This window comes from Hyaena hyaena, unplaced genomic scaffold (genome assembly GCF_003009895.1).
Source record: "Hyaena hyaena isolate Hyena2069 unplaced genomic scaffold, ASM300989v1 scaffold_918, whole genome shotgun sequence".
In the NCBI taxonomy this organism is placed as follows: domain Eukaryota; kingdom Metazoa; phylum Chordata; class Mammalia; order Carnivora; family Hyaenidae; genus Hyaena; species Hyaena hyaena.
This window is the reverse complement of record NW_024081551.1, coordinates 287,382-310,751: the sequence shown is the minus strand read 5'-3', so window position 1 is coordinate 310,751 and position 23,370 is coordinate 287,382. Positions and strand designations below refer to the sequence as shown.

The 23,370-nt window shown below is 40.5% G+C and overlaps 1 protein-coding gene and 1 non-coding gene across 7 annotated transcripts; both read right to left on the bottom strand.

The window, feature by feature from the left end:
* Positions 1–3,566: 3,566 nt before the first annotated feature.
* On the bottom strand, positions 3,567–22,861 carry LOC120222862 (transmembrane and coiled-coil domain-containing protein 5A-like). Of its 6 annotated transcripts, XR_005526130.1 has the most exons (13): positions 22,326–22,503; positions 22,164–22,202; positions 20,701–20,850; positions 19,974–20,097; positions 19,258–19,308; positions 18,445–18,516; positions 15,357–15,413; positions 14,892–14,951; positions 14,406–14,470; positions 12,747–12,804; positions 11,001–11,041; positions 6,473–6,780; positions 3,567–4,460 (listed from the first exon to the last, which is right to left on the bottom strand). XR_005526130.1 is itself a non-coding variant. In XM_039220862.1 (12 exons), the coding sequence occupies exons 2-12, from the start codon at positions 22,190–22,192 to the stop codon at positions 6,582–6,584; spliced, it is 906 nt and encodes a 301-aa protein (XP_039076793.1). In that variant the 5' UTR covers positions 22,193–22,225; positions 22,797–22,861; the 3' UTR covers positions 5,700–6,581. The 6 variants fall into 6 exon arrangements, 5 of the variants coding, with proteins under 5 accessions (XP_039076793.1, XP_039076792.1, XP_039076790.1 ...); XM_039220862.1 differs by lacking the exons at positions 3,567–4,460; positions 22,326–22,503 and adding an exon at positions 22,797–22,861 and having other exon boundaries at positions 5,700–6,780; positions 22,164–22,225; XM_039220861.1 differs by lacking the exons at positions 3,567–4,460; positions 22,326–22,503 and adding an exon at positions 22,797–22,861 and having other exon boundaries at positions 5,700–6,780.
* LOC120222867 lies at positions 10,523–10,626 on the bottom strand. Its single transcript, XR_005526132.1, has one exon. It is a non-coding gene; the product is annotated as a small nucleolar RNA U13 (small nucleolar RNA).
* Positions 22,862–23,370: the final 509 nt, after the last annotated feature.

Sequence of the window (23,370 nt, the reverse complement as noted above, 5' to 3'; positions counted from 1 at the left end):
CCAGATGTGATAAAATTCCTTGTATTTTATTATTATGAAGAGCATTTCAGCTCTAGCACTTAAAACTCCCCCATAATTCACACTCTACTTAAAACATTTTTTTTAAATGTTTTATTTATTTCTGAGAGAGAGACAGCATGAGAAGGGGAGAGTCAGAGAGAGAGGGAGACACAGAATCTGAAACAGGCTCTGAGCTAGCTGTCAGCACAGAGCCTGACGTGGGGCCCGAACCCACAAACCGTGAGATCATGACCTGAGCCGAAGTCCGACGCCTAACCAACTGAGCCACTCAGGCGCCCCTAAAACATTTTTTAATAGTTTAAATTTATTTTTGAAACAGAGAGATACAGAGCATGAGTGGGGGAGGGGCAGAGTGAGAGGGAGACACAGAATCTGAAACAGGCTCTAGGCTCTGAGCTGCCCGCACAGAACCCGATGCAGGGCTGAAACCCACGAATCATGAGATCATCATGACCTGAGCCGAAGTTGGATGCTTAACTGACTGAGCCACCCAGGCGCCCCAATTCACACTTAACTCAAGATTTATTAATGTGCTCTTCTAAAAAAAGGTTCATGTATTTCAAGTGTTACCCTTTCTTTTCTCCCCTTCCCTATTCATTTTTATAGGAGCAGGGAGAGGAATATGGAGGCTTATTTCCCCAGAGTTAAGAATTATGACTTTACCTTAGAAGATAGGAGGGTACAGTTGATTTTGTCCTTACATAACAATTGCAACAAAATCTCCATTATGTTAGCGCCCTACTGTAAAGAGTTGGGAAATGTTAGTTTACTAGAAGGGCCACTGAAAAAAGACTCAAGAGACTAGGTTCTTTTCCTGATTCTGTCATTAGCTAGTTGTATGATTAGGGGGAAAGCACCTCACTGCACCTGTAAGAGCAATATCTAAATTCCCTGCCAATTCTATGAATCTATGAGTTGTCTGAGAGTCTCCCTGGTGGCAAGTCCTTCTATAATTGCAGCCATGGTTGAGATTTCTGCTTTGACAGGTGGGTGGACAACCCACCACTCCGGACCATGCCCCACCCTTTCCTTGGCCAGCTGTCTGTTCAATGTCTGCTGTCAGAAACAATAGAAGTTTTATAGGCCAAGCTTGGAGCCAGACACAGGCACAGATTCTGTTTTTTTTCCAACTCAGAACTTGTTTTATTTGCTCTCAGAACTGGCTTCCTTATTTGTACACTGGGCATAATAATATTTACCTTGGAAAACTATGTTTAATACAGTAGTGCAAGTGAAACACTTAGTAAAGTGCTGGCACTAATATGTACTCAGTAAATGGAATTTATGATCATGACCATAATGTCTGCTCTAAAGGGGCCAGATAAGCATCTTGGCAGAGTCTTTCTGGGTTTGCTGATATATCTTACTGTTATGTGGTAGAATGTACTCAGGTTACTGTACAGGTTAACTCTTAAACTTTGGTTTTGTTGAGTGGTAAATATAATGAGAGGGAGAGCTAAATAGTTCTGAACAGCAGTTTTCTTTCAAGTTGTGTGGAAGAAGTAGATTGATTGAAGGGTTGGGAAGAGGGAAGACTTTGTAAAGGAAAAATTAACATGACCAAAGGGGAATTTGATTTAGTTTCTGCAGAGTGATGAGCAACATGTATCCTTTACCTGTGTCTCCATGAATCTTTGTTTTATTTTAATTTTTACATTTTTAAAATATTTATTTATTTTTGAGAGACAGAGCATGAGCGGAGGAGGGACAGAGAGAGAAGGAGATACAGAATCTGAAGCAGGCTCCAGGCTCTGAGCAAGCATTCAGCACAGAGCACAATGCAGGGCTGGAACCCATCATGACCTGAGCCGAAGTCAGACACTTAACCGACTGGGCCACTCAGGTGCCCCTTTTTAAATTGAAGTATAATATAATGGTTTCAGGTTCCAGTGTTATAATGGTTTCAGGTGTACAATACAATGATTCAGTAATTCTATATGTTACTTAGTGCTTGGGATTCCCTTTATGTGTTTCACCCATCCATGAATCTTAAATTTATATATTTACGACACATTATAAATAGCACTATGGAGTGAGATCTATTTTGGGGATTCATCAAAGTGTGGAATCCTGTTTCATGGTGGGCTGAGACTGTAAGAAAATCCTTTCACTCAAGACACATATTCTGAAGATTTTAGGCAGATTATAATTGTAGGTAGTGATTCAGCCCTTGGGATAGGATACTATATCCTCAGTGCTGTTGATGTTCAAACCTGGCTCTCGCCTCTGAACCTATGAAAAATGGCACAGATTTGTTACTGCCGTGGACCTTCCTCCCTCCTGTCTCCATGCATTAGGGGTGTACTTTCCTGATGGAAAGAAACAGCTTCTGAGGAGATACTGCCTGCACCATGGAGCAGTGCCCTCTACTGTTCCTGAGGGAACCATGCAGCCTGTCAAATCTTTTTTTTTTTAAATTTTTAAGGTTTATTTATTTCTAGGAGAGAGAGAGAGACAGCGTGAGCAGGGGAGGGTCAGAGAGAGAGGGAGTCACAGACTGAAACAGGCTCCAGGCTCTGAGCTGGCAGTCAGCACAGAGCCCGACGCGGGGCTCGAACCCACGAACCGCAAGATCATGACCTAAGCGAAAGTCGGACGCTTAACCGACTAAGCCACCCAGGCGCCCCAACCTCAGTCAAATCTTGAGGGAGGTGCGCTGTTGCAGAGCTAAAGCAAACTGGTTGGTCTCCTTCTGTAGTGATTAACGCTGGGAACTGCTGTACCTACAGCCAGTCTCTTCTGTAAATACTCAGCTGGAGAAGCAACAGCTGCTTCCCTACACTGTACTCGTTTTGGGTAGGCTCTGGACCTCACATTACATAAGAATGCCCCCTGCCCATTTTCACTGCGAACACTGGAGGGCTTCTATTAGTTTTGCTCTTTAATGGAAAGAACTTAAAACAGTGATTTTAACCATTGATCCTTCCCTTTAGAACTCTGTGTCTCAGGATTATAAAATAAAAAATTCGATACCACTTTAAGAAAGTACAGTTACTATCTGTGATGAGATAAAGGCATATAGCACACAAACCAGCAGTTCATTGTCAAACATTTATACTAGTAGGGGGATCAACATATTTTTCCTTCTTTCTTTTTTTATTCCTCCTTCCCTTTTCTGCCCCTTCCTTCCCTCCCCCTTCTCCACCTTTTAAATAAAATTATCTAAAATACAACAGAAGCTTCTTCAGTTATGATATTACATGATTAAAATTGTTTTCCTGAGTTTCTCTACCTTTTTTTTTTTCTTGCTGGCTTTCTTTACCCTCTGAGTAGACATCTGTGTTCTGAATTCTCTCAGCTACTGTATTCTGGGTATAACTCTAAACAACACAATCAACATTTACCTTTACTGAAACAACAAACAGAGAAATTCTGTGGATTTCAAGCTGGTGTTAGGGATTTGTGTCCCCTACAATAACTTTTGAGCTGTTTTTCAGCATCTTTCCACTTGGCTACAGCAGAGAAAATATAGTGAATAATGAAATATGCATGAAAGAAAACTTTAAAAATACACTCTTAAAATAAATGACTCTGAAACCACAATGTGTGAAAGTACTCTTTTTTTCATGATTGAGTTTCAAATTCATGCATTTAGAAGGTGTGGATTTCTTGCTTTATCATGTGGTGGGACGCTGGTAAATGGGAGCTGGCCCAACCTGATCTTTCTCTTCTGCCAAGAATGAAATCCGATTCAGTGTGGCATCGGCCACCCAGTAGGAAGAAAACTGCCAGATTCCACTGGATCCTAAGATTCCAGTGCCATTCAGTGTAGGAATAAATGCTGCATGCAGTGCAGATCTTTACTGACAAGGTGGAAGGTATTTCCATGTAGGGTGCTGGGTAATTAACTCTGGGTTATGGGTAACTGTCAGTGTACAGGTGTTTTGTATTTTTACTCTGATGCCAGGAGAAAAGGGTTTGGTTTTCTTCTGAAGCAGGGGATTAAGAATTTACTCATTTTAGGTAATTTGTCAAGAAAGAGAGTTGCTTAATTTTATGGTATTTCAATCTGGTTACTTCTATTTAAAATATCCATCTAGGGTAGAAGATGCTTTTAGTTTTTCAACTGAGAATGCTTTTGCTGACACATGGTTGGCTTAATGCTAGGCCTCTTATTCTTCCTCCCAGGCTGGCAGATTCCTTGGATCTGATGTCACCTCCTATTGGACATAGGCACGAGGAATTACTCCCTCCTCTGTTTTTCTATTGTGGGACTCATCATGTCTGCACATAATCTGTCTCTTCTTTTCACCTGCCCAAAGACAGATGCTCTGTCTTTTTTATCTTTATATCTCCGACACTACACAGTACTAGGCATTTAGCTTCTTTCTCTTCCTTTTCTCATTTCTCTTTTCCTTTTGTTCTCAAATCTTGAACAATATGACCTCATCATTTTGAGGAATAATTATTTTTGAAATGTAGATGTGTAGAGATGTTGCCTAAACAGACCAATTGATACTAAGTTAGAAAACCCAGGTTTGACCATAGAAAAGAAGGGTAGGTTGAACATTGACTTTTAGTAAATAAATGTTTCTCTTCTCTAGGGGCAGCAGTTCCAGAAAAGCCTGAAAAGTGCCAGGAAGGGAAGTTGTGCTCCTTGGGGCCTCCCTTGGTATTTTGAATATTGAGTCTTCAGACCACCCCCCTGACCTCCCAATTGTGGGTGCCCTGAGATTAGGTTGACTTCCTAGACTGAAGGGCTTCCTGGGCAGGCAAGGGTGAGGCTGGCAAAAACTGAAATCAGTCTTGGTCCTTTAGAAACTTGGCACTGGAACAGAGGGCTCGGCTCAGGAATGGAAGGAGAGATGCATCTTAAACTCTGGCACTGGGACCTTAAGCATAGGTACCCTTGGCTGAAGTTAACGCTGAAGCATGGGACCTACTTTCTTCAGCAAAATACACTGCACAGGGTCCTTAGACTGCACACAAGGCAGTCCTGTATCTTAGTCGAGATGGTCCTGTTTGATTTTTCTTGTTTTGCCATAGGTAATAGTGACCTTTTCTATTTTTTAATGTTTGTTTTTTGGTGGGGGAGGGCCTGGGAGAGGGGGACGAAGAATCCGAAACAGGCTCTGCGCTGACAACAGAGAGCCTGATGTGGGGCTCAAACCTACAAACCATGAGATCATGACCTGAGATGAGGTTGGATGCTCAACTAAGTGAGCCACCCAGGTGCCCTATATGTGTCTCAATTTGGATGATCAGTTATTTGATCACCTTGTGCAGGACTAGTTCTCAGTGTTGACACTGTGTGGCCTCAAGAGGCAGTGAATTAAGGGGTTTTTATGTTTGTTCCTTGCTAGTGTGGAAGCGAGAATGACCCCTCCCTCCTCTTGCATTTCAGTGCTGTCACAGCTCTGGAGAATGTAGGAGGGTCGGGAAGCTTCAAGAGGGAGTTTGAATGTATCATGTTAATAAGGCACGTGGATACTTCAGTAATTAATTGGAAAAATGAGGGTTTGATCATATGTATGTTATCCCAAGTTTGTGAAACAGTTTACAGTCTTATGCTATTTAGTTTAGAGTCCTTGCTTTAGCCTTAGAAACCTAATTATTTACATGGTTTTTTAATAGAGGTTATTTATTTATCTTTTATTTTTTCAGTGGCTTTTCAGTATCTCAGTCTATGAACTTGACAAGTTGTAGTTCCTACTGCCAGGAAGACACATGCAGTGAACTGTAGCTTTAAGAATTTGTTTAATTGATAAAGTTGGATGTTTACATGTAAAGCTAAAATTAGTGGTTAAATGGGCATCTGCTTTTGCCTCCTCAGTATCCCTTTCTCTTTTTTGGGGGGAAAAGAGGTTGGAAATGTGATTCACAGTCATGCTTGACTAATCAGAGCACTCCCATTCCTTAGCCCACACTGAGTTTGGGGCAGGGGTAGGCATTGACCCAAGCTAGGTCCGTTTCTCTGAAATTTCCTGCTGTAGCTGTTGGAAAAGATGGTTTCATTCTACCAAGGCTGCTAATCTTGTACTAAGGGACTTAGGCTGTTGGCAGTATCTTGCCACTAAAAGGAGAATGCCAATTTAAAGAGAGAGAGTGAGGAAATCCCAGTGACATTGCTTTGAAACTCCTGGACCCAGCCATGCTGGAAACCCCAGATTTTTAGTTCCATGAGGCAATACCACCCTACTTTATTGCTATAAATTTATAAATTACCTTAAATCAAGGTCACTTATAACCAAAGAGTTCTAATATAAGCAGTGAGTGACCTTCTGCATTGCAGGGATCCAGTGTCTCACATTTTAAAGATTTTCTAGAAGAATTGGTCAATTCTAACTTTGCTTACCATCTATAACATTGTTCCCCAAATAGTCTAGTTTGTTTATTATCTGGTGCTATTTAGCTTAGCCGGTAGTCCTAGAAATCTATTGACAGCTTTCTACTGGGCAATATCAAACTTGGAAAGACAACATGGAGAGGGAAGATAATCAAGTAGACAGACCTGAAGGGAAAAACTGAAGAAAACCTTTTCTCTATGCAGATTCTGCGTCTGTTGCTCTACAGACTCAGACACCACTTGCTTTCTTTTGCTCAAGGGTATTTCTTGCGAATCAGTGGGGTAACATGTCCTCTGTCTCAAGTGTGAGAGATGGAAAGAGGAAGCATCTTAGCTTCCATAGGATGTCCCTGCTCAATATCTTGGGCAGTGTGTTGATAAGGAGATCTGGATTTATAAAACTTAGGTGGAAAAGCAAGTAGCCCAGCAGTCTGATGAGAAATAGGGTGGTGAAAAAGACATATTGAAAAAACCTGAAAAGAGAAAGTCAAGAAACTGTTAACCAGAGGTTAGAAAACCAGGAACAAAATAAAACGTATACCTAAATGCATGTCTGGCTGCTTCTCAATATGCATATGTCTCCTACTAATTGTTGTCTTCATTACTGACAACCCCCTGCACAGGTAGCTCCTTCCCAAATGCTGGCTTGCGGGTACTCTCTCTTCCATCACCATGTTTGATTTTCTTTTAGTGTTTATCCCTGGCTGAAATTATCTTGTTCTTTTGTTTTTTGTCTTATTTTTTTTGTTTTGCAAAGTTGCTTTCCAAAGTATTTTGCACTGATTTGTAACCCATCAGCAGGGTATGTGTTTCTGTGGGTCTGTATTTTTCTCCAACACGTGATATCATCAGACTTAAAAAAAATTGCCAAATGTGTGTAAAGTTATGGTCTTAGTTTGCATTTCCCTGATAAACAATGATGCTGAACATCTGCTCACAGGTCTTACCTATTTCCTCTTGCCCATTTATCTGCTAGGTTGCTTGGGCTCATCGTATTGATTTGTTGGAGTTCTTTATATGATCCTGATATCAGTCCTTTTCCACTGTGTGGAAAAGATTGTGACTATCTTCCCTCTACTTTATAATTTAGTTGCTCTAATGTGTTAAAGAACAAAAGTTATTAATTTTAATAAAATCTAGGTTATCAGTCTTTATTTAGAACCAGTGGTTTTTATGTCTTATTCAAAAAGACCATTCCCTACGTCCAGGCCTAACAGATGTTCCTATTTTCTACTAACAGTATATGTTAGTTTAAAATATGCCCACACTATTTGATCTTCTGCCCTTGAAGAGACTCTCCTCCCTTGGACTGTGGGCTGGACTTAATGACTTGGTTCTAAAGAAGAGAGTATCATGGAAGTGCCAGTGTGTGACTTCCTAGATTACACACTAAGACCATTGCAGCTTCCTCTTTCCTGTCAGGAGGAAGCAGCTGTCCTGTTGGGAGGACACATAAGGAGCCCTGGGGAGAGGTCTGTGTTAGGAGGAACTGAGACCTGCTGCCAACAAGTAGCAACATTTGCCAGATGTGTGAGTAAGCTACCTTGAAAATAGGCCCTCCACCCCAGCCAAGCCTTCTAATGACTCTAACTTGGCCAACATCTTAAAAACAATTTTTTTTTAAAGTTTTATTTTTATTTCTAGGAGAGAGAGAGAGAGACAGCGTGAGCAGGGGAGGGTCAGAGAGAGAGGGAGTCACAGACCGAAACAGGCTCCAGGCTCTGAGCCGGCAGTCAGCACAGAGCCCGACGCGGGGCTTGAACCCATGAACCGCGAGATGATGACCTAAGCGAAAGTCGGTCGCTTAACCGACTGAGCCACCCAGGCGCCCCTTAAAAACAATTTTTTAAAAAATATTTACTCATTTTAGAGAGAAGGAGAGAGCAAAAGCAAGGGAGGGGCAGAGAGAGAGAGAGGGAAACAGAGTCTGAAACAGGCTCCAGGCTCTGATTTGGATGCTCAACCGACTGAGCCACCCAGGTGCCCCTGGCCAGCATCTTAACTGCACCCTAATAACAGATGGTGAGCTGGAACCACCCAGCTAAGTGGCTCACAGATTCCTAATCCACAGATATTGTGAGATGATGAAGGTTTGTTGTTTGAAGCCACTAAGTTTTGGGATAATTTGTTAAGTAGCAGTAGATAACTAATATCGGTTTTTAAAGATTTTTTTTTCTTTTTGGACATTTAGTCCTTAACACATCTGGCCTTGCTTTGTAGATATACTGTATACGTTTAAATGTGACCCAGTCTCATTTTTTTTAATCTGAATAATCATTTCCCCCCCTACCATACTTATTTTATTTTAGTGTTTATTTATTTTGAGAGTGAGAGAGAGGGTGAGAGAGAGAATCCCAGGCAGGCTCCATGCTGTCAGCACACAGCCCAAAGTGGGGCTCAAACTGACAAAACTGTGATATCATGACCTGAGCCAAGATCAAGAGTTGGATGCTTAACTGACTGAGCCACCCAGGCACCCTACCATGTTCATTGAACAATTCTTCCTTTCCTCTCTGACATACAATCATTGTCACATATCAGAGTTCCATTTTGCCCTGTTTATATTTCACTGGTTCATTTTATTATTCCTGTGACAATATCACATTACTGTAATTAATATAGCTTCAAGGTTAAGTCCTAATATCTCGAAGGGCATGTTCCCCATTCTTTGCTCTTCTTTAAAATTGTCCAGGTTATTTTTGACTCTTTACTCTTCTATATCCAATATATTTTAGAATAATTTTATTAAATTTAATGAAAAATCTTTTGGGTAGGTAGGTTGGAATTTGAAGAGAATTGATATATTTATGATGTTACGGCTTTCTATCCATGATATGGTATTTCTCTTGTTTAATTCATGTTACTTTTAATGTTTCCTAATGAATTTCTGTAAATTCCCCTTAGAGTGGTCTTGATTTCTTAAACTGATGAATTACTTTGACCTTGTGGTTTTACTGTGATTTACATGAGCAAATTTCTACTTTTTCCTTTCCCGTATAACCCTTATCCAGTTGTGCTGGATTGCTGCCTGAGGCAGAACTAATTCACTACCTATGTCCACCCACCAGTCAAAAACAGCCCCTTCCTGGGGCTCCTGGGTGGCTCAGTTGGTTGAGTGCTGACTTAAACTCAGGTCATGATCTCGCAGTCTGTGAGTTCGAGGGCTCTGTGCTGACAGCTCAGAGCCTGGAGCCTACTTCGGATTCTGTGTCTCCCTCTCTCTCTCTGCTCCTCCCCCACTCACACTCTGTCTCTCAAAAATAAACAAACATTAAAAAAATTAAAAAAAAAGAAAAAACAGCCCCTTCCTCACCAATTTACTTAAGTTTTTCTCTGGATCTGATCTTGGTGATAGGAGTTAGTATCCATTATAGTATAACATCTTGGTTAGAATTAGAATCAGAAAACCTTTACAAACCTCTGCCTAGTATTCTCCTTGAAGCTGAACACAGTGTTCATAAGTAAGTTCTGGGATGTCATTCCCAGAGAAAATCCTAGGAATAATCTACCTTTCTTATCTCTTGCGTCTGTGCCCAGTATACCACTCGCACATAGGATATTGGAGCAGAGCAAGAGAAAGACTTTTGTAGTTTGATATAATGAGCTAGACTTTTAGGACTTTGTCAGATTCTCTTCAGGATAACAACCCTCTTTTAAGGCAGACAGTTCTTACCCTGGGAGTCCATGTGGGTAATTTCATGCTAGGCACTGGTGTCAAATTTTAGGTGAAGGCAGCCTCAGAATTCTAGGGAAATTCTGCTAGCTATTCTGGGAATATTGTATTTAGGGATATCTGAATATGTAATAATGAAGGGGTATCTCCCTTAAGCAAATTTTCCAGACAATTGGAGCTGACCTTTAAGCACCAACAGTTTTATGTTAAGCATTTTGATGGAACTCTTTCTAAATCATACTTCATGCCACTTTGAATATATGTTTCTCTTTGCCTTCTTAAACAAATTATATTGAACATAATCTGACCTTTTCTTAGAAATTCAGGGACTTCACAAGTGCCAATTTTATTGTGCTGTCACAGTGATTCTCTCAGGACTAATATCCACTTGGCTGTTTGAATCTTGAGCTCTTACTCAGTTTAACAAGTACTTTTAAGCAATTATTATGTTCTGGGTATTGTTGGGTGTGATCTCTCTTTCATAATCATTTTCTCTCTCATTTGCTGTTAAGCAGGGGGTATATTTGCATTTACAAGAAATCTCTCATATTTCTAATGTAACATGTTGACATTATAATAAGTTTGAGGGAGGCACATCTCACACAATAGTGTCAAAGCTCAATCACTTTATGAATCACAAAAGGATCACTCTGTTTATAATCTGATATTATTGGGGAGCCATATCCATCAAGCTAATTCAAATAATTAAAGGGAAAAGGGAATAAATATGAGATTTGCCACATCTCTCTTAGGTAATAAAATTCCTCTTTCTGATTACTAGTAGGCTGTTGGCTTCTAAAAGTGGAAAACTGAGATTAGGGATTGCCTTTGGATAAGGAAGTCATACGTTAGAACTGAGAAACTTGGTCATTGATGACATTAGTTTGTTGACTTCACTCTGGGGGTATGTGTGTGTGGGTACGTCTACAAGGGGTTCCTTGTCTAGACTTTGTTGTTTGCCAGGATGGCGAAGTGCAACACCCAGTTTTCCAGGAAGTTTACTCAAAGGTGTCTGCTTACCTTTTACAGAACCATGTTCCCTTGTTTAGGAGAGAATCATCCTTGGAGAATAAAAGACATTCATAAATAAGCAATTTCTGGAATCTACCATTCACTGTCAAATAACATTAAACGAGCCATTAATTAATGCTATATTTAGATAATATCTTGCAATTTTTTATATGCATAAACAGATGGAATTTTCAAAGACAACCATATGTATTTGCATGTGTGTGTATAATTTTGTATTACTTTTAAATATATTGATCGGAATGAGTGAAGACCTAAAAAGGTAAGGTATGTTGCCCAAGGTCATACAGCTGCTAAGTGGCAGGGCCAGGCTTGGAACCTGGGTCCTCTGAATCCACATTACAACCTTACCTCCTCCTTAACCAGTAACCCTTAAAGAAGAACCACACAAAGATATTCTAAGAGAAGTTTTAAAAGCTCTAAAAATATAAAGATGAGGATATTTCCTGGATTTCTGTGGCATCTCTCTTCCAAAATATTTTCTCAGCTATTTCATTTTCCTTTTAGCTTGCTTGTGAGATAAAAATGAAGCAGTACAATCACATTTTAAAATTGTGAAAATGATGCTCACAGAATTGGAATTAGAAAGAAACTTTCTGGGTTACAAATTTGATTCTATAGCTTGAGTGAGATGAAGCAGGATGCTAGCTGATCAGTTGCTCAAGCAGGCTGTTGTAAAGGTTGTTCAAACATCATAGGTCATTGAACCATCATGGGACTCTGGTAATCCTGAGGAAGACTTTCTCTCCCATAGGTGGTAAGAAGGAATACTTTGATTAGTCACTGGGAATAGATGATGGGATCTATCAGGGAGCACGCCAAGCTTGGTTCTTGAGAGGTGGAGTCCAGTTAATTTCAGGAGTTTTTGTTGTTTGTTGTATAATATGCAAGCTTGGGGACAGAATAACTTGTTCAGAGTAATGGGAACCATGGTCACTGTGAACATGGTTTGATATATATCCAAACATCTGGATGACCCCAAGGACAATTATTGATTGTTGATACTTGCTTTTGAGGAATAGAAGACTTCTTTTTTTTTCTGAAATTATGAAGACCACATATCTCAATGGTAAAGTTTCCGGTGAATGTCAGTTTTGGCTCTAAAGCCAATGTACATTACAAAATTAAAGTCTCATAGAAGTTTATGCCACCACAAGACATGAAGCAGGCCAAAGGGATGCTCTACATTCAATTCTGTGTCCTTTAGACCTTTGCATATATGCTAATGACATCATGATGTTAAATATGGATACTGAGGCTGTTACATAAAAATGTAATGACTTCTCATATTTTAACTCATGGGCCAGTTCTGATTAGATGGTGATATATGCCCTGATGCTCTGTGTAGTGAGAGATTTGGAACCTTGTTGTGATCACCAGGAAAGAACATTGTGATTGTGGGGGATGGGAGGAGCGATATATGTGTCCTGTCTTGGCCTTTTCTCCAAAAAGAGCTCCCTCAATTAATATTTCTTCCTGCTTCCATCCTGAACTCTGTGAGGTCGGAGGCTAGTTTCTTTGAGAACAAATCATTTGCATGGCTCTGGGAGAGGAAGGACCATTGTTACATAGCATCTTTGTGTGTTTAGGCTTGGAATGCTTTAGAATTATGTGTGGTACTATTCTTGGAAAATGCACATGAGAAGATAGGTATGTGTCTGGTGGCTTATAGTGTTTTGGAAACTCCCTCGAAGGCAATGACACTGAGAGAAACTGAAGGTGGAGTGAAATGCTTACCTTACTGTTTTGGCTGTTATACTCTTTTCTTGCAGAATTCATGCTCAAGACTTTTGATCTAAGGGAAAAAGAACCAAGGTAGGAATTGAATAAAGTACATTTAAATCTTAATATTACATCATGGTTTTTAAAAACCGTTTTTATATTCTAAAGCTATACTGTCCACTGTTGTAGCCAGTGGCTGCATGTAGCTGTTTACACTTAATGAAAATTAAAAAAAAAATCAGTTCCTCAGTCACAACAGCCATCTTTCCAGGACTCAGCAGGTGGGTAGTGGCTACATACTGGATAGCATAGAGAATTCCATTGTGTAGCCCTGTTCTAAAATCTTGGCTTAGGAATGAAGCCATACTTAGCGTTCAGGAATGATCTCAGAAGACTTGAAGGTGTCCTTTAGAGGTAAGGACCTCTAAGTCCTGGTGCCTTGGCCCCCAGGCCACAATGTAGACCTAGCCTATTTAGAGGCTGCATGAAGCTTAGACCTTTTTCTCTTAATCCCAAGACTCCTAAATATTTAATAAGTGGAACTACTTCCTGAGTGAATTAAAATTTAAATTCTAAAGAGGGTCAGGAAATGGAAGTGAGGTTTTTGGTTTTCGTTTCTCACCATTAGACTCTTGAAATACTCAAAGAGTATTTTATTTTGAGAGGGAGGCTTTTCTCTTATTATAATTTCTAATTTTAATGTTCATAGTTTAATATGGTATACAGTTTGCATTTCATAATATGTTTGACTTAGTTCATGTCTAGAGATTAGTTTCATGCCTATCCCATACGGTTGAACTTCCATACATTTTGGGGAAGTGAGGATGGTATTAATTTTAAGACCTTTTCTGTAAAATTTAAGGAATGCTCATTTTATCAAGGTGCCAGATTACTAACCCTTTTTATTCATTTTCTTTTACTTATTCATTAAAAATTTTTTAAATGTTTATTTTTGAGAGAGACAGAGCGGTGGTGGTAGGGAAGATGGGGCAGAGAGAGAGGGAGATGCAGAATCTGAAGCAGGCTCCAGGGTCTGAGTTGTCAGCACAGAGCCCAATGTTGGGCTCAAAGTCATGGACCTGAGATCATGACCTGAGCCCAAGTTGGATGATCAACTGACCCAGCCGCCCAGGTGCCTAACCCTTTTTAAAGCACATGTTCCTACCCTTAATATAAACCTGAATAGGGGCGCCTGGGTGGCTTAGTTGGATAAGCGTCCGACTTTCGCTTAGGTCCTGATCTCGCGGTTCGTGGGTTCGAGCCCTGCGTCGGGCTCTGTGCTGACTGCCAGCTCAGAGTCTGGAGCCTCTTTCAGTCTGTGACTCCCTCTCTCTCTGACCCTCCCCTGCTCACGCTGTCACTCTCTCTCTCTCCTAGAAATAAATAAAAAACATTAAAAAATTTAAAAAAAATATAAACCTGAATAATTGATAATGTGATACAATTATGAAAGAAGGTATGTTTATGCAGTCTTTTAAAGAATGATGGAGCAGCATTTTTAAATGGGTGTGGTTGAGTGGGAGTTGACCAGATCGCTAACAGAGGGGAAAGTTATGTGGTGTTGGGGCTCACTCAGTTCCAAATGGGAATTGGTCAGAGAAATGTTTGCTCTGACCCAGGCTGAGATGGAGTTACCACTAAAACCAGGATGTTCCTTTGTTTGCCAAAGCTCACACTTCTCTCTCAAGGAATCGAGTCTCTAGTTCTTCTTCTATTTTCCTCAAAGTTTCCTGGTACTTCTTCAAAGAGAAATAAAAGAAACTACAGTTAGTCACTAGAAGCCTTATGCTCTTTTTACTGTTAATAAGCATGTATTACTACATTGTCATATGGATGTTTGTTATTCCCACTGCCATTTTGTCTTCTTTCCCAATCTACCAGTCCCCCACTACTCCAGTCTCTTATTGCACTTCACCACTGGGCAGGTCCCTGTGGTTATTGGGATTACAAATAAGAAAAGTGCTCATTGTTAATTTAAGAGCTCAGAGCTTTGGAGACCAGGGCAGTAATAGAATGATTCTTGTGGTAGAGTGTCATCCTCCCTAAAGGCCTATGTAATGCCACCTCGAAGAATTAAAACTGTGTTCTTTGAAAAGCCTGGTTTCACTTCATGTTGTACCTTAACAAACCTATCACTATCCCTTTACAGAGAAACTATACCTTTATGCAGAGGGCCTGATCTTCACAGAGCTGGGCCACAAATGCATAGTCTTCTGTTACCTGCGAAGCCAAAATTCAGTCTTAAATTTAACTCAGTAAATTGCTGTAAGAACAGTAGTGTGCTCGTTTCCTCTTAAGTCCCAGGCATTAAATGTGCTTTTCTAATTGTTCTACACATGTATTTGCTGTACATATGAGATGATACCCTCCCACCCCCTTTTTTTTGAAGATCAGCAAGGTGTATTTTACAGTCCCAATGGGAATTATTTGGGGACAATAGGGAGAAAAATAGATACTAATTTATTGAAGGTGTAGATTATCGAAGGTATTCTGTAAAACATGTGAAAAGAGGAGGTAATCCGGGAGACTGTATTGAAATGATCTAATACATTCCTTCAAATCTTGAGACCAAAGATCAAGTTTTCCTTACTTTCGAAGAAGGAACATTGAAGCTATTTTCATTACCTTGGTCAGCTCTTTCTCTTGGTCTGCACAGGAAGCTTCCAGCTGTTCTAACTTCGCCTGTAAAAAGGGAAAGAGACTGGTAACTCAGCCAGGCAAAAGCAGGATTCCATTCTAAAATGGGATCGCAAATGTTATCTTGCAGGTGGTTAAAGTGCCTCAGGACCAATTTTAGACATCTTTTTAATGGAGGGATGTCAACCTTGAGATGAGAGGACACTTGAATTGAATCTGCATAATAAATATTAGCCAAATGGAGATCTGGAAGAAATATGTCCCATTCAGAAGTTACAGCAAGGACCAAAGTTGTGAAGGAGCGCTAATTTGGTGTGTATGAAGTTGTTATGTGGGTGGAGCTTAGGGGAGATTGGTAAGAATGAGATGAGGTGGGGAAAGGTAGGTAAGAGATTATGTAGGCCCTTATAGCTTCTGGAGAGTTTGGTTCTTTATTCTGATTGCAGTGAGAAGCTAAGTGAGAGCTTAAAGTTGTAAAGGCACAATCTGGTTTGTCTTCTTCTTTTTTAAATTTATTTTATTTACTTAAAAGGTTTTTAACTTTTTTTTTTAGAGAGCAAGAGCGAGCGAGAGAAAACAGGGGAGGAGGCAGAGAGAGAGAGCGAGACACAGAAATCTGAAGCAGGCTCCAGGCTCTGAGCTGTCAGCACAGAGCCAAATGTGGGGCTGGAACTCACTAACTGTGAGATCATGACCTGAGCTGAAGTTGGACATGTAATTGACTGAGCCACCCAAGTACCCCCGGTGTGTCTTTCTAAAGAAGAATCTTTTCTATGTGTGGAAGGTAGACTGTTTAGGTTTAAGTATAAAAGCAGGAGGACTAACTAGTAAGGAGGCTACTTTAGCATCCAGGTGAGGGGTTATGGTGGCTTGCAAAAGGATGGTAGTAATAGTAGTAGTAAATGCATTTGGGATATATTCTATAGGCAAAGGGGGCATATTGCAGTCTTTCTCCCCTTCCCTTTTCAGTTCTATTTTTCCTACTTTAATCGAGCTACCTCCCCCCCCCACACACACACATTTGGACTCTTCTAACAGTTACTTTTCCCTCCAGTCAGTTACATCTAGCGCCAGACGGCCAACTGTGCTATGGGCTGTATTTTAAAGACCGTGGTCTGAGTCACAAGGAGTTGAGGCAGAGATCTGTTAAACTGCTGAACTGATCACCAGCACGCAAGAGGAACAGAAGCAAAAGAGATCATGTATATTTCATGGAATTAGAGATACCATCTGAGAATTCTACAAAATAGGTGGGCAAAAGGGAATGATTGAAAGGATTAATATTACTCTTTAGGTCTGGGCTGACTGCTGCCAGGAAAATAATGGCCATTGTTGTGCTAGGAACACTCTATCTAGAGTCTGTCAGAATCAGCGCACCTGACATGGCCAGCATAGCCAGACTTAAAGTGTCACCACTAGATTCTGGCAGACTTGTTGTTAGAAAAACTGGTTTTGGGCAGAAGAAGGAAGAAAATCAGTTTTCCGACCTCTTCAGTTTTATGGTAGGATAGTCAAGGAGCTTCAAGCTCCTTTCTAGTCTTAACTGCAGTTTATTCCCCATGTACGTACAGGCTCTTGATGTCTCTCTTTCTGGATTAAGTTTCCCGGATAGGCATGCCCACACAAGTTACCTGATGGCTTTGACTTCTTTTTTTATGGCTATCACTGCTAATTTGACCAACAGAACATAGAGCTGTAATTCTCCATTCTTTCATTTTCTATTGCTATTTTCAGTGTGTCTGTATCTTCAGAGTCTTCATACACACAGTATGGGCTTAAGTATGGGCTTAAATGTGGGGCTTAAAAAGCAAAAGAGATTGAAAGATTGGGACAATGTGTTTTTCTGCTCTTTAATTTACTTGTTCTTAAATGACATGTCTAAAAATAACTATCCAGGGGCGCCTGGGTGGCTTAGTCGGTTAAGCGTCCGACTTTTGCTTAGGTCATCATCTCGCGGTTCATGGGTTCGAGCCCCGCGTCGGGCTCTGTGCTGACTGCCAGCTCAGAGCCTGGAGCCTGTTTCAGTCTGTGACTCCCTCTCTCTCTGACCCTCCCCTGCTCACGCTGTCTCTCTCTCTCTCTCTCTCTCTCCTAGAAATAAATAAAAACATTAAAAAAAAAATAAAAATAACTATCCATTAAAAAAAAAAAAAAAAAAAAAAAAAAAAAAAAAAAAAAAAAAAAAAAAAAGGAAGCATGAGAGGGCCTGGCTGGTTCAGGCAAAAGAGCATGTGCCTCTTGATCTCAGGGTCATGAACTGGGCCCCCATACTGGGTGAAGAGATTTCTAAAAAAAAGAAAGTTTAAAAAAAGCAAAGAAAAATTAGATAAGGCAAGGACAAAGACATATTCCTACAGAAATTATCAATAAGAATTTTATTTGCTCTCCAAATCTTGCATCTTTGATCAGATGGATTATGGTTATGCTCAGGCACTTAGCTGTGAAACACAATTAGGGAAATACTAAGCACTGCATGATGCCCTTAGCAGGTAGAGGCCACTATATACTTGAATGACCAATTGAATGAATCCTTTTCTGGATTGGATTCAGTGTGACAAGGTGTGTAAATTACCTAGTACACTGGAGATTCTGAAGTCCAAATCTACCTTTATGAATTCATACATATGCTTCTGCCAAACTGTTAAATAATCACCTTAAAATTATGACTTTTTAATGTTTTAGAACTCCCAAAACAGAATATTTTATATACACAATTTCATTCAGTTTTCAGACTGAGTCTGGGAGGAACTGATTAAATTGCCCAACTTCATATATCACACTAAGTACCTCTGGGGCTGGGATTTAAATGAGGGACTTCAACTATCTCCAAAGTTATATACACATTTGTACATTTGTGTCTTGTTCTTTTTGATGGAGAGAGAGCAAAATATATGGCTGCAGACTGAAAGCCCTTACTAAGGGGAGAGGAGAATTCAGCATTTAGTATCCCAGGTTTAATCCTGGCATGGCTGAAACTACAAAGAATTTATCCCAACTTTGACAATTGTTTCCACTTGAAGGCTTGTGTTTCCTGGTCACACAGCCCAAACCCATTCGAGATTGCTTTTTTGTTTACCGTTGACTCTTCTGGGGTTCCCTTTAGATTGTCTTGTTCACACTTGATTGCCTTACGTGATTTCCTTGTAAGCTGTGGTTTCAAACAGAAAAAAATACATGTCAATTAAAAAATATATCAAATAAAACGATAGAGCAGACAAAGACATCTGTTCTCTCATGTGGGGGAGCCAGTAACTTGGCCCTGATCAAAGCTGCCAGGATATGGTCCCTTGGTAGATACCTGGTGTCTTTGGGAACATCTTTAATCTACCTCCATCTTCTTCTCACTAGTTTTGGCCACCAAAGTTGCTCAAAGCAGGAGTACTTTCCTGAACCCCTAATCCATGCCAGATTATTCAGGCATGTGGGTATGGGTCAGAAGGTAGGGTAATCATAAAGAAATCCACTGTATTTTGACCAGGAGTTGAAGTAGAGGGAATATCTGGACAAAGAAGAAGGAATTTTTAGGAGTTAAGTGTTTTTAAAAGTCTGTGTTGAAAATAAAGTTAACCTCTCACCACAAAGGTCCCAGTCAATCCCTTCAACAGAATATCTGTTGGAATCAATCTCCTTGTGATAGAATGAAGAACCTATGAGATCACTGAATACCTGGTATACCCTATCCACTCCTTTCATTTGACACTTGCAGGGAAAATTCATGGCACTTAGGTCATGAGACTCAGCCTCAGGAGAATGGAGCAGGAATAGTACCTACACACAGCATAGGCCTCTCTGACATGTGGGATCTTCTGTGATTATTTGCCCTCCCTTGCCTCTTTGACAAGTGGTGCTGCTGTGGGGACACAGGGAACACACAAGAGCCCCACCTCACCTTTCTTTGAAGTTCTTCTATACTGTGGACCAGAGTCTCATTCTTCCTATCCTATTGAGAGGATGAAGCAGAGTTTAAGTGTGCATCTTTGTACTGCCATCTTGATTCAGTTGATTGTTCTTTATTTCACCCCAGTGACCTTTTCCTACAGTAACTGTACCTTTCTGCATAATGTCAGGTAAAAGACCTGTGGTTTGATCTCAATACATACACACCAACTTACCAGGAATCGAGATGACCATGTGCTGGGCTTCCCAGTATTAAATATTACCAGAGACACCCTACCCTCCACACATCCCCCTCCATGCAAGGACATATTTTGCTATGACTTTTGAGTTGACTACACTTTGTATGTAAAAAGGGGAAACTATTGTTTCTGACAGTGAGGAGGAATCAACCCTATCAAATGGCTTTTCCCTGCTTCTTTTTTTTAAAGCATTTTTTAAAGTTTATTTATTTTGGAGAGAGAGCTAGCAGGAGAGGGGCAGAGAGAGAGAGGGAGGGAGAGGGGGAGGGAGAGGGAGGGGGGAGAGAGAGAGAGAGGGAGAGGGGGAGGGAGAGGGAGAGAGAGACTGACTCCCAAGCAGGCTCCATACTGTCAGTGCAGACTTGAACTCATGAATTGCAAGATCATTACCTGAGCCAAAGTCAAGATTCAGACACTTAACCAAAAGAACCACCCAGAAACACCATGCTCTTCCCTAATTCTTGCTTACGAGTCTGGCTGTCTCTTCTTTCAGCTCCTGCAAGGCTTTTTCCCTCTCCATCATGGTGTAGTTTTCCTTTTCCCATTCCTCATCTTCAGCCAAGTCTCTGGTCTGAGCAATCTCACCTTCCAGCCTGGACAACGCAAGCACACACTATGAGGAATTGACAGCTTTAGAAGTAATAAAACACATAAAAAAAGGGTACTTTCCTGGATCCTTAGGATCAGAGTCTCTTTAAAGACAAGAAAAGTAAGATTCCCTTGATTACTACATCAAACACCCCAATGTACTTCGAGCTCATGTTAGAATCACTCATTGTTTTAGGACTCTTTTTGTTGTTTTAATGTCTATTTATTTTGAGAGCGAGAGAGAGACAGAGTGAGAGCGTAAGTGGGTTGAGGGGCAGAGACGGAGAGAGAGAATCCCAAGCAGACTCCATGCTGTCAGAACAGAGCCCGATGAGGAGCTTGATCCCAGGGTTCAGGATCATGACCTGAACCAAAATCAAGAGTTGGATGCTTAATTGACTGAGCCACCCAGGTACCCCTAGGATTCTTTTTGAAACTTGCTGTTTTGTTCAGGGTTTGAATCACAGACCAATACCAAAGAATGAAAAACAAACTTGTTTGTTATATAAGATAAAGGTCTCTAGAGTAAGTTGGAGAATTCAGTTGTTTCTTCTCCTTCACCCGGTTCTTTGGATTAGGAATTTTCCTCATGAAAACCCAACACTCACCTCTGAATCTCATTTTCTTTCTCTTGGATTTTGAGAAGAAGTTCCTGATTTGCTTCATCTATTCTCTGCATATCCTTTTCAAGGTCCATGTTCAAACTGTTAATGTTCCTCTTTGACTGGACTAATCTTAAGATTTCCACTTTCTCTGACCTACAGGTTCAGCCCCCAAAACGAACAAGAGCGAGTTATCTTAAGATCAATAACTTTCGGGCCAAAAAAGATATCTAGAAGACATATAACTCATTAGCTTGGCTATTTTTGGGAGCACACCTTTCTTTTTTCATTTTTAGGAAATTACATTTCTTAATCATGCTCTACAATTTGTTTCAATAATTCTTAACTCAAGCTCTACAATTTGTTTCAATAATTCTTAACTCAGTCAGCAAAGGAGGTCTTTCTTGGCCAAAATGCTTAGCATAATAATGTACCCTCCACTTTGGATCCAGGAGAAGTTTTGCTTCCTTTTTTTTTTTTTTTTTTAATTTTTAATGTTTTATTTATTTCTGAGAGAGAGAGAGAGAGACAGCATGAGCAGGGGAAGGTCAGAGAGAGAGGGAGATACAGAATCTGAAACAGGCTCCAGGCTCTGAGCTGGCAGTCAGCACAAGCCTGATGCGGGGCTTGAACCCACGAACCGCGAGATCATGCATGACCTGAGCCGAAGCTGGGTGTTCAACCGACTGAGCCACCCAGGCGTCCCAGAAGTTTTGCTTCCTTACATAGCCTTTTGCATTAAAGAGAATGGTTTTTCAAATTGTTCACAAAACCTGCTCATGCAGTACACTTTTATCAATTACGTTCAGTCAGGCAGCTGGTATGTAATTTATGGTTGGACACAGCTTTATGCAGAGCCACAAGAAGTTTCCACCAACAGATAGGGCTTCAGTCTTTTCCTGCCTTCTCTCAGCTGAAAATTTCTCTGCCATTGCCTATTAGAAAGCTTGAGAATCTGCTATGGGAGTCACTCCATTGAGCACACACAGAAGTAATCCAGGCTTTCACTGACAAGAATGCAGATATGTTTTTTGAAGTAAATGTGAATGAAATAATGGTAACTTAATGCTAGTGTAGTCTAGAAATTTATCTGGCACATGGGAAGCTCTTAATAAACTTTTCATTTTCTTGTGTGTCAATGAATTAATTGGTTTGTCTCTAAAATGACTAACTGGAGAGAAGATAGTGAGGCAGAGGGACATTTGTATTGAATAGGCACAAGGGATGGCTTTGGAAAAGAAATTCCTGCCTTGGAAGGGCTGACTTGGATGTGGGCTTTGCAATGACTATCACTTCAGGAGGGCAAGGGGTGATTGGGCTGGAGTACAGTGGAGGATGAATGGATAGGAGCTGAAGGAGAGAGGGAGACTAGGAAGGAAGGAAGGAATCAACAGCAGACCTACTTCATACCTTGGGCCTTAGATGTGACTTTGCATAATCAGGACTACTTACTCATAGTAAGTACTTACTCAAGCTGATTGTCCTTGTGTTCTTCCATTGTAGATTCCCTAAAATACCAGCAGAGATGTATCTAATGAATTGGGGAAATGGGTCCATTAATAAAACTGGCTGAGAGTCCCAAAAGACAGGAACAGAATTAGGTTAACTGGTTTCTTCCCGCCCACTCCTACATTTTGGCCATAACAAAACTTAGCTTTCTTATTCTTCTGCCCATGAATATACTTATGCCCTCAGTAAGGATACAGTGAGGATAGAGGGATAATGCTGGAAAATTCCATATACATCCTGCAGCAGGTATATTTAGATGGTTCACCAACACCAAACCCTTTGGAAATGTATACATGGCAATAAGCATCAGTAGATGTTATCAGTTGTTCTTAAGTCTATTTTTTTTTCCTCTATGCCCAGCTGCTTCTCTTAAGCCCCATGTGCATAGATAAATGTGCATAACTGCCCTGGAAAATAATCTTTCTTCTTTCTAGCCTGGTTTCTGCAAGAGTCTCCACTTATTAAGATCTTTAGTATTAAACAGGATGCAAAAAACCCCCCAAAACAAAACAAAATGAAACAAAAAACAAGCAGGAGTAAGTAAATTGGCTTGTTCTGCTCCTTAGTTTCCTCCTTTTTCCAGTAAACTCTACCTCCCTTCTGATGTATGGTCTTCTTGATTCTGCCTTAGTCTATTAGCTTCAGAAGAGTCTTATCTTTCCCCACTGGAACCATCCAATAGAATCTCAGAACCTTCTATAGAGTCATAATTCTGCTATTGACATAGGATGGGTGGGGCAGTACATTATAGTAGGGTGGGAGGTAATGGTTTCTCATCATTTGTGCCAAATTCAGAGCTGAGTCTTCCCCTTAGTGGCAGTAGTTTCAATGGATCTGATTTCTAGGCAGATTGAAGGGATAGCTTCTGTCTTATTTCTCTAGCAGATTGAGCACTTTCCCTGCCCAAGCTCAACTCATATGGGAACTCTGGGTTCTAACACCTGCAGCCTAATCCCAAAATGTAGCCAACTAACTACTCATTCATTCAACAAACACTGAAACTTGGAAGGAGCACCTATTTTTGCCAGGCACTGTTCTAAGTATGAGGGAAACATAGTGAACAGAATAGCCCAAACCACTTGCCTTTATGGAGTTTACACTCTAGGTGTGTGTTGGGATGGGGGATGGGGGGGCGGGGAGAGGAAGGAGTAACACAAGCAACAGAAT

What these genes read in the sequence shown, in the direction of transcription:
- LOC120222862 (XM_039220859.1), bottom strand. Translation starts at nt 22,498, where the DNA reads ATGTATACATTTCCAAAGGGTTTGGTGTTGGTGAACCATCTAAATATA. An exon ending in AAAGAAAATGAGATTCAGAG is followed by an intron (nt 20,098 to 20,700) that starts GTGAGTGTTGGG and finishes TGCGTTGTCCAG; the next exon opens with GCTGGAAGGTGAGATTGCTC. An exon ending in GGAACATGGTTCTGTAAAAG is followed by an intron (nt 6,781 to 11,000) that starts GTAAGCAGACAC and finishes TTCTCTTTTCAG; the next exon opens with GTTTTTTCAATATGTCTTTT.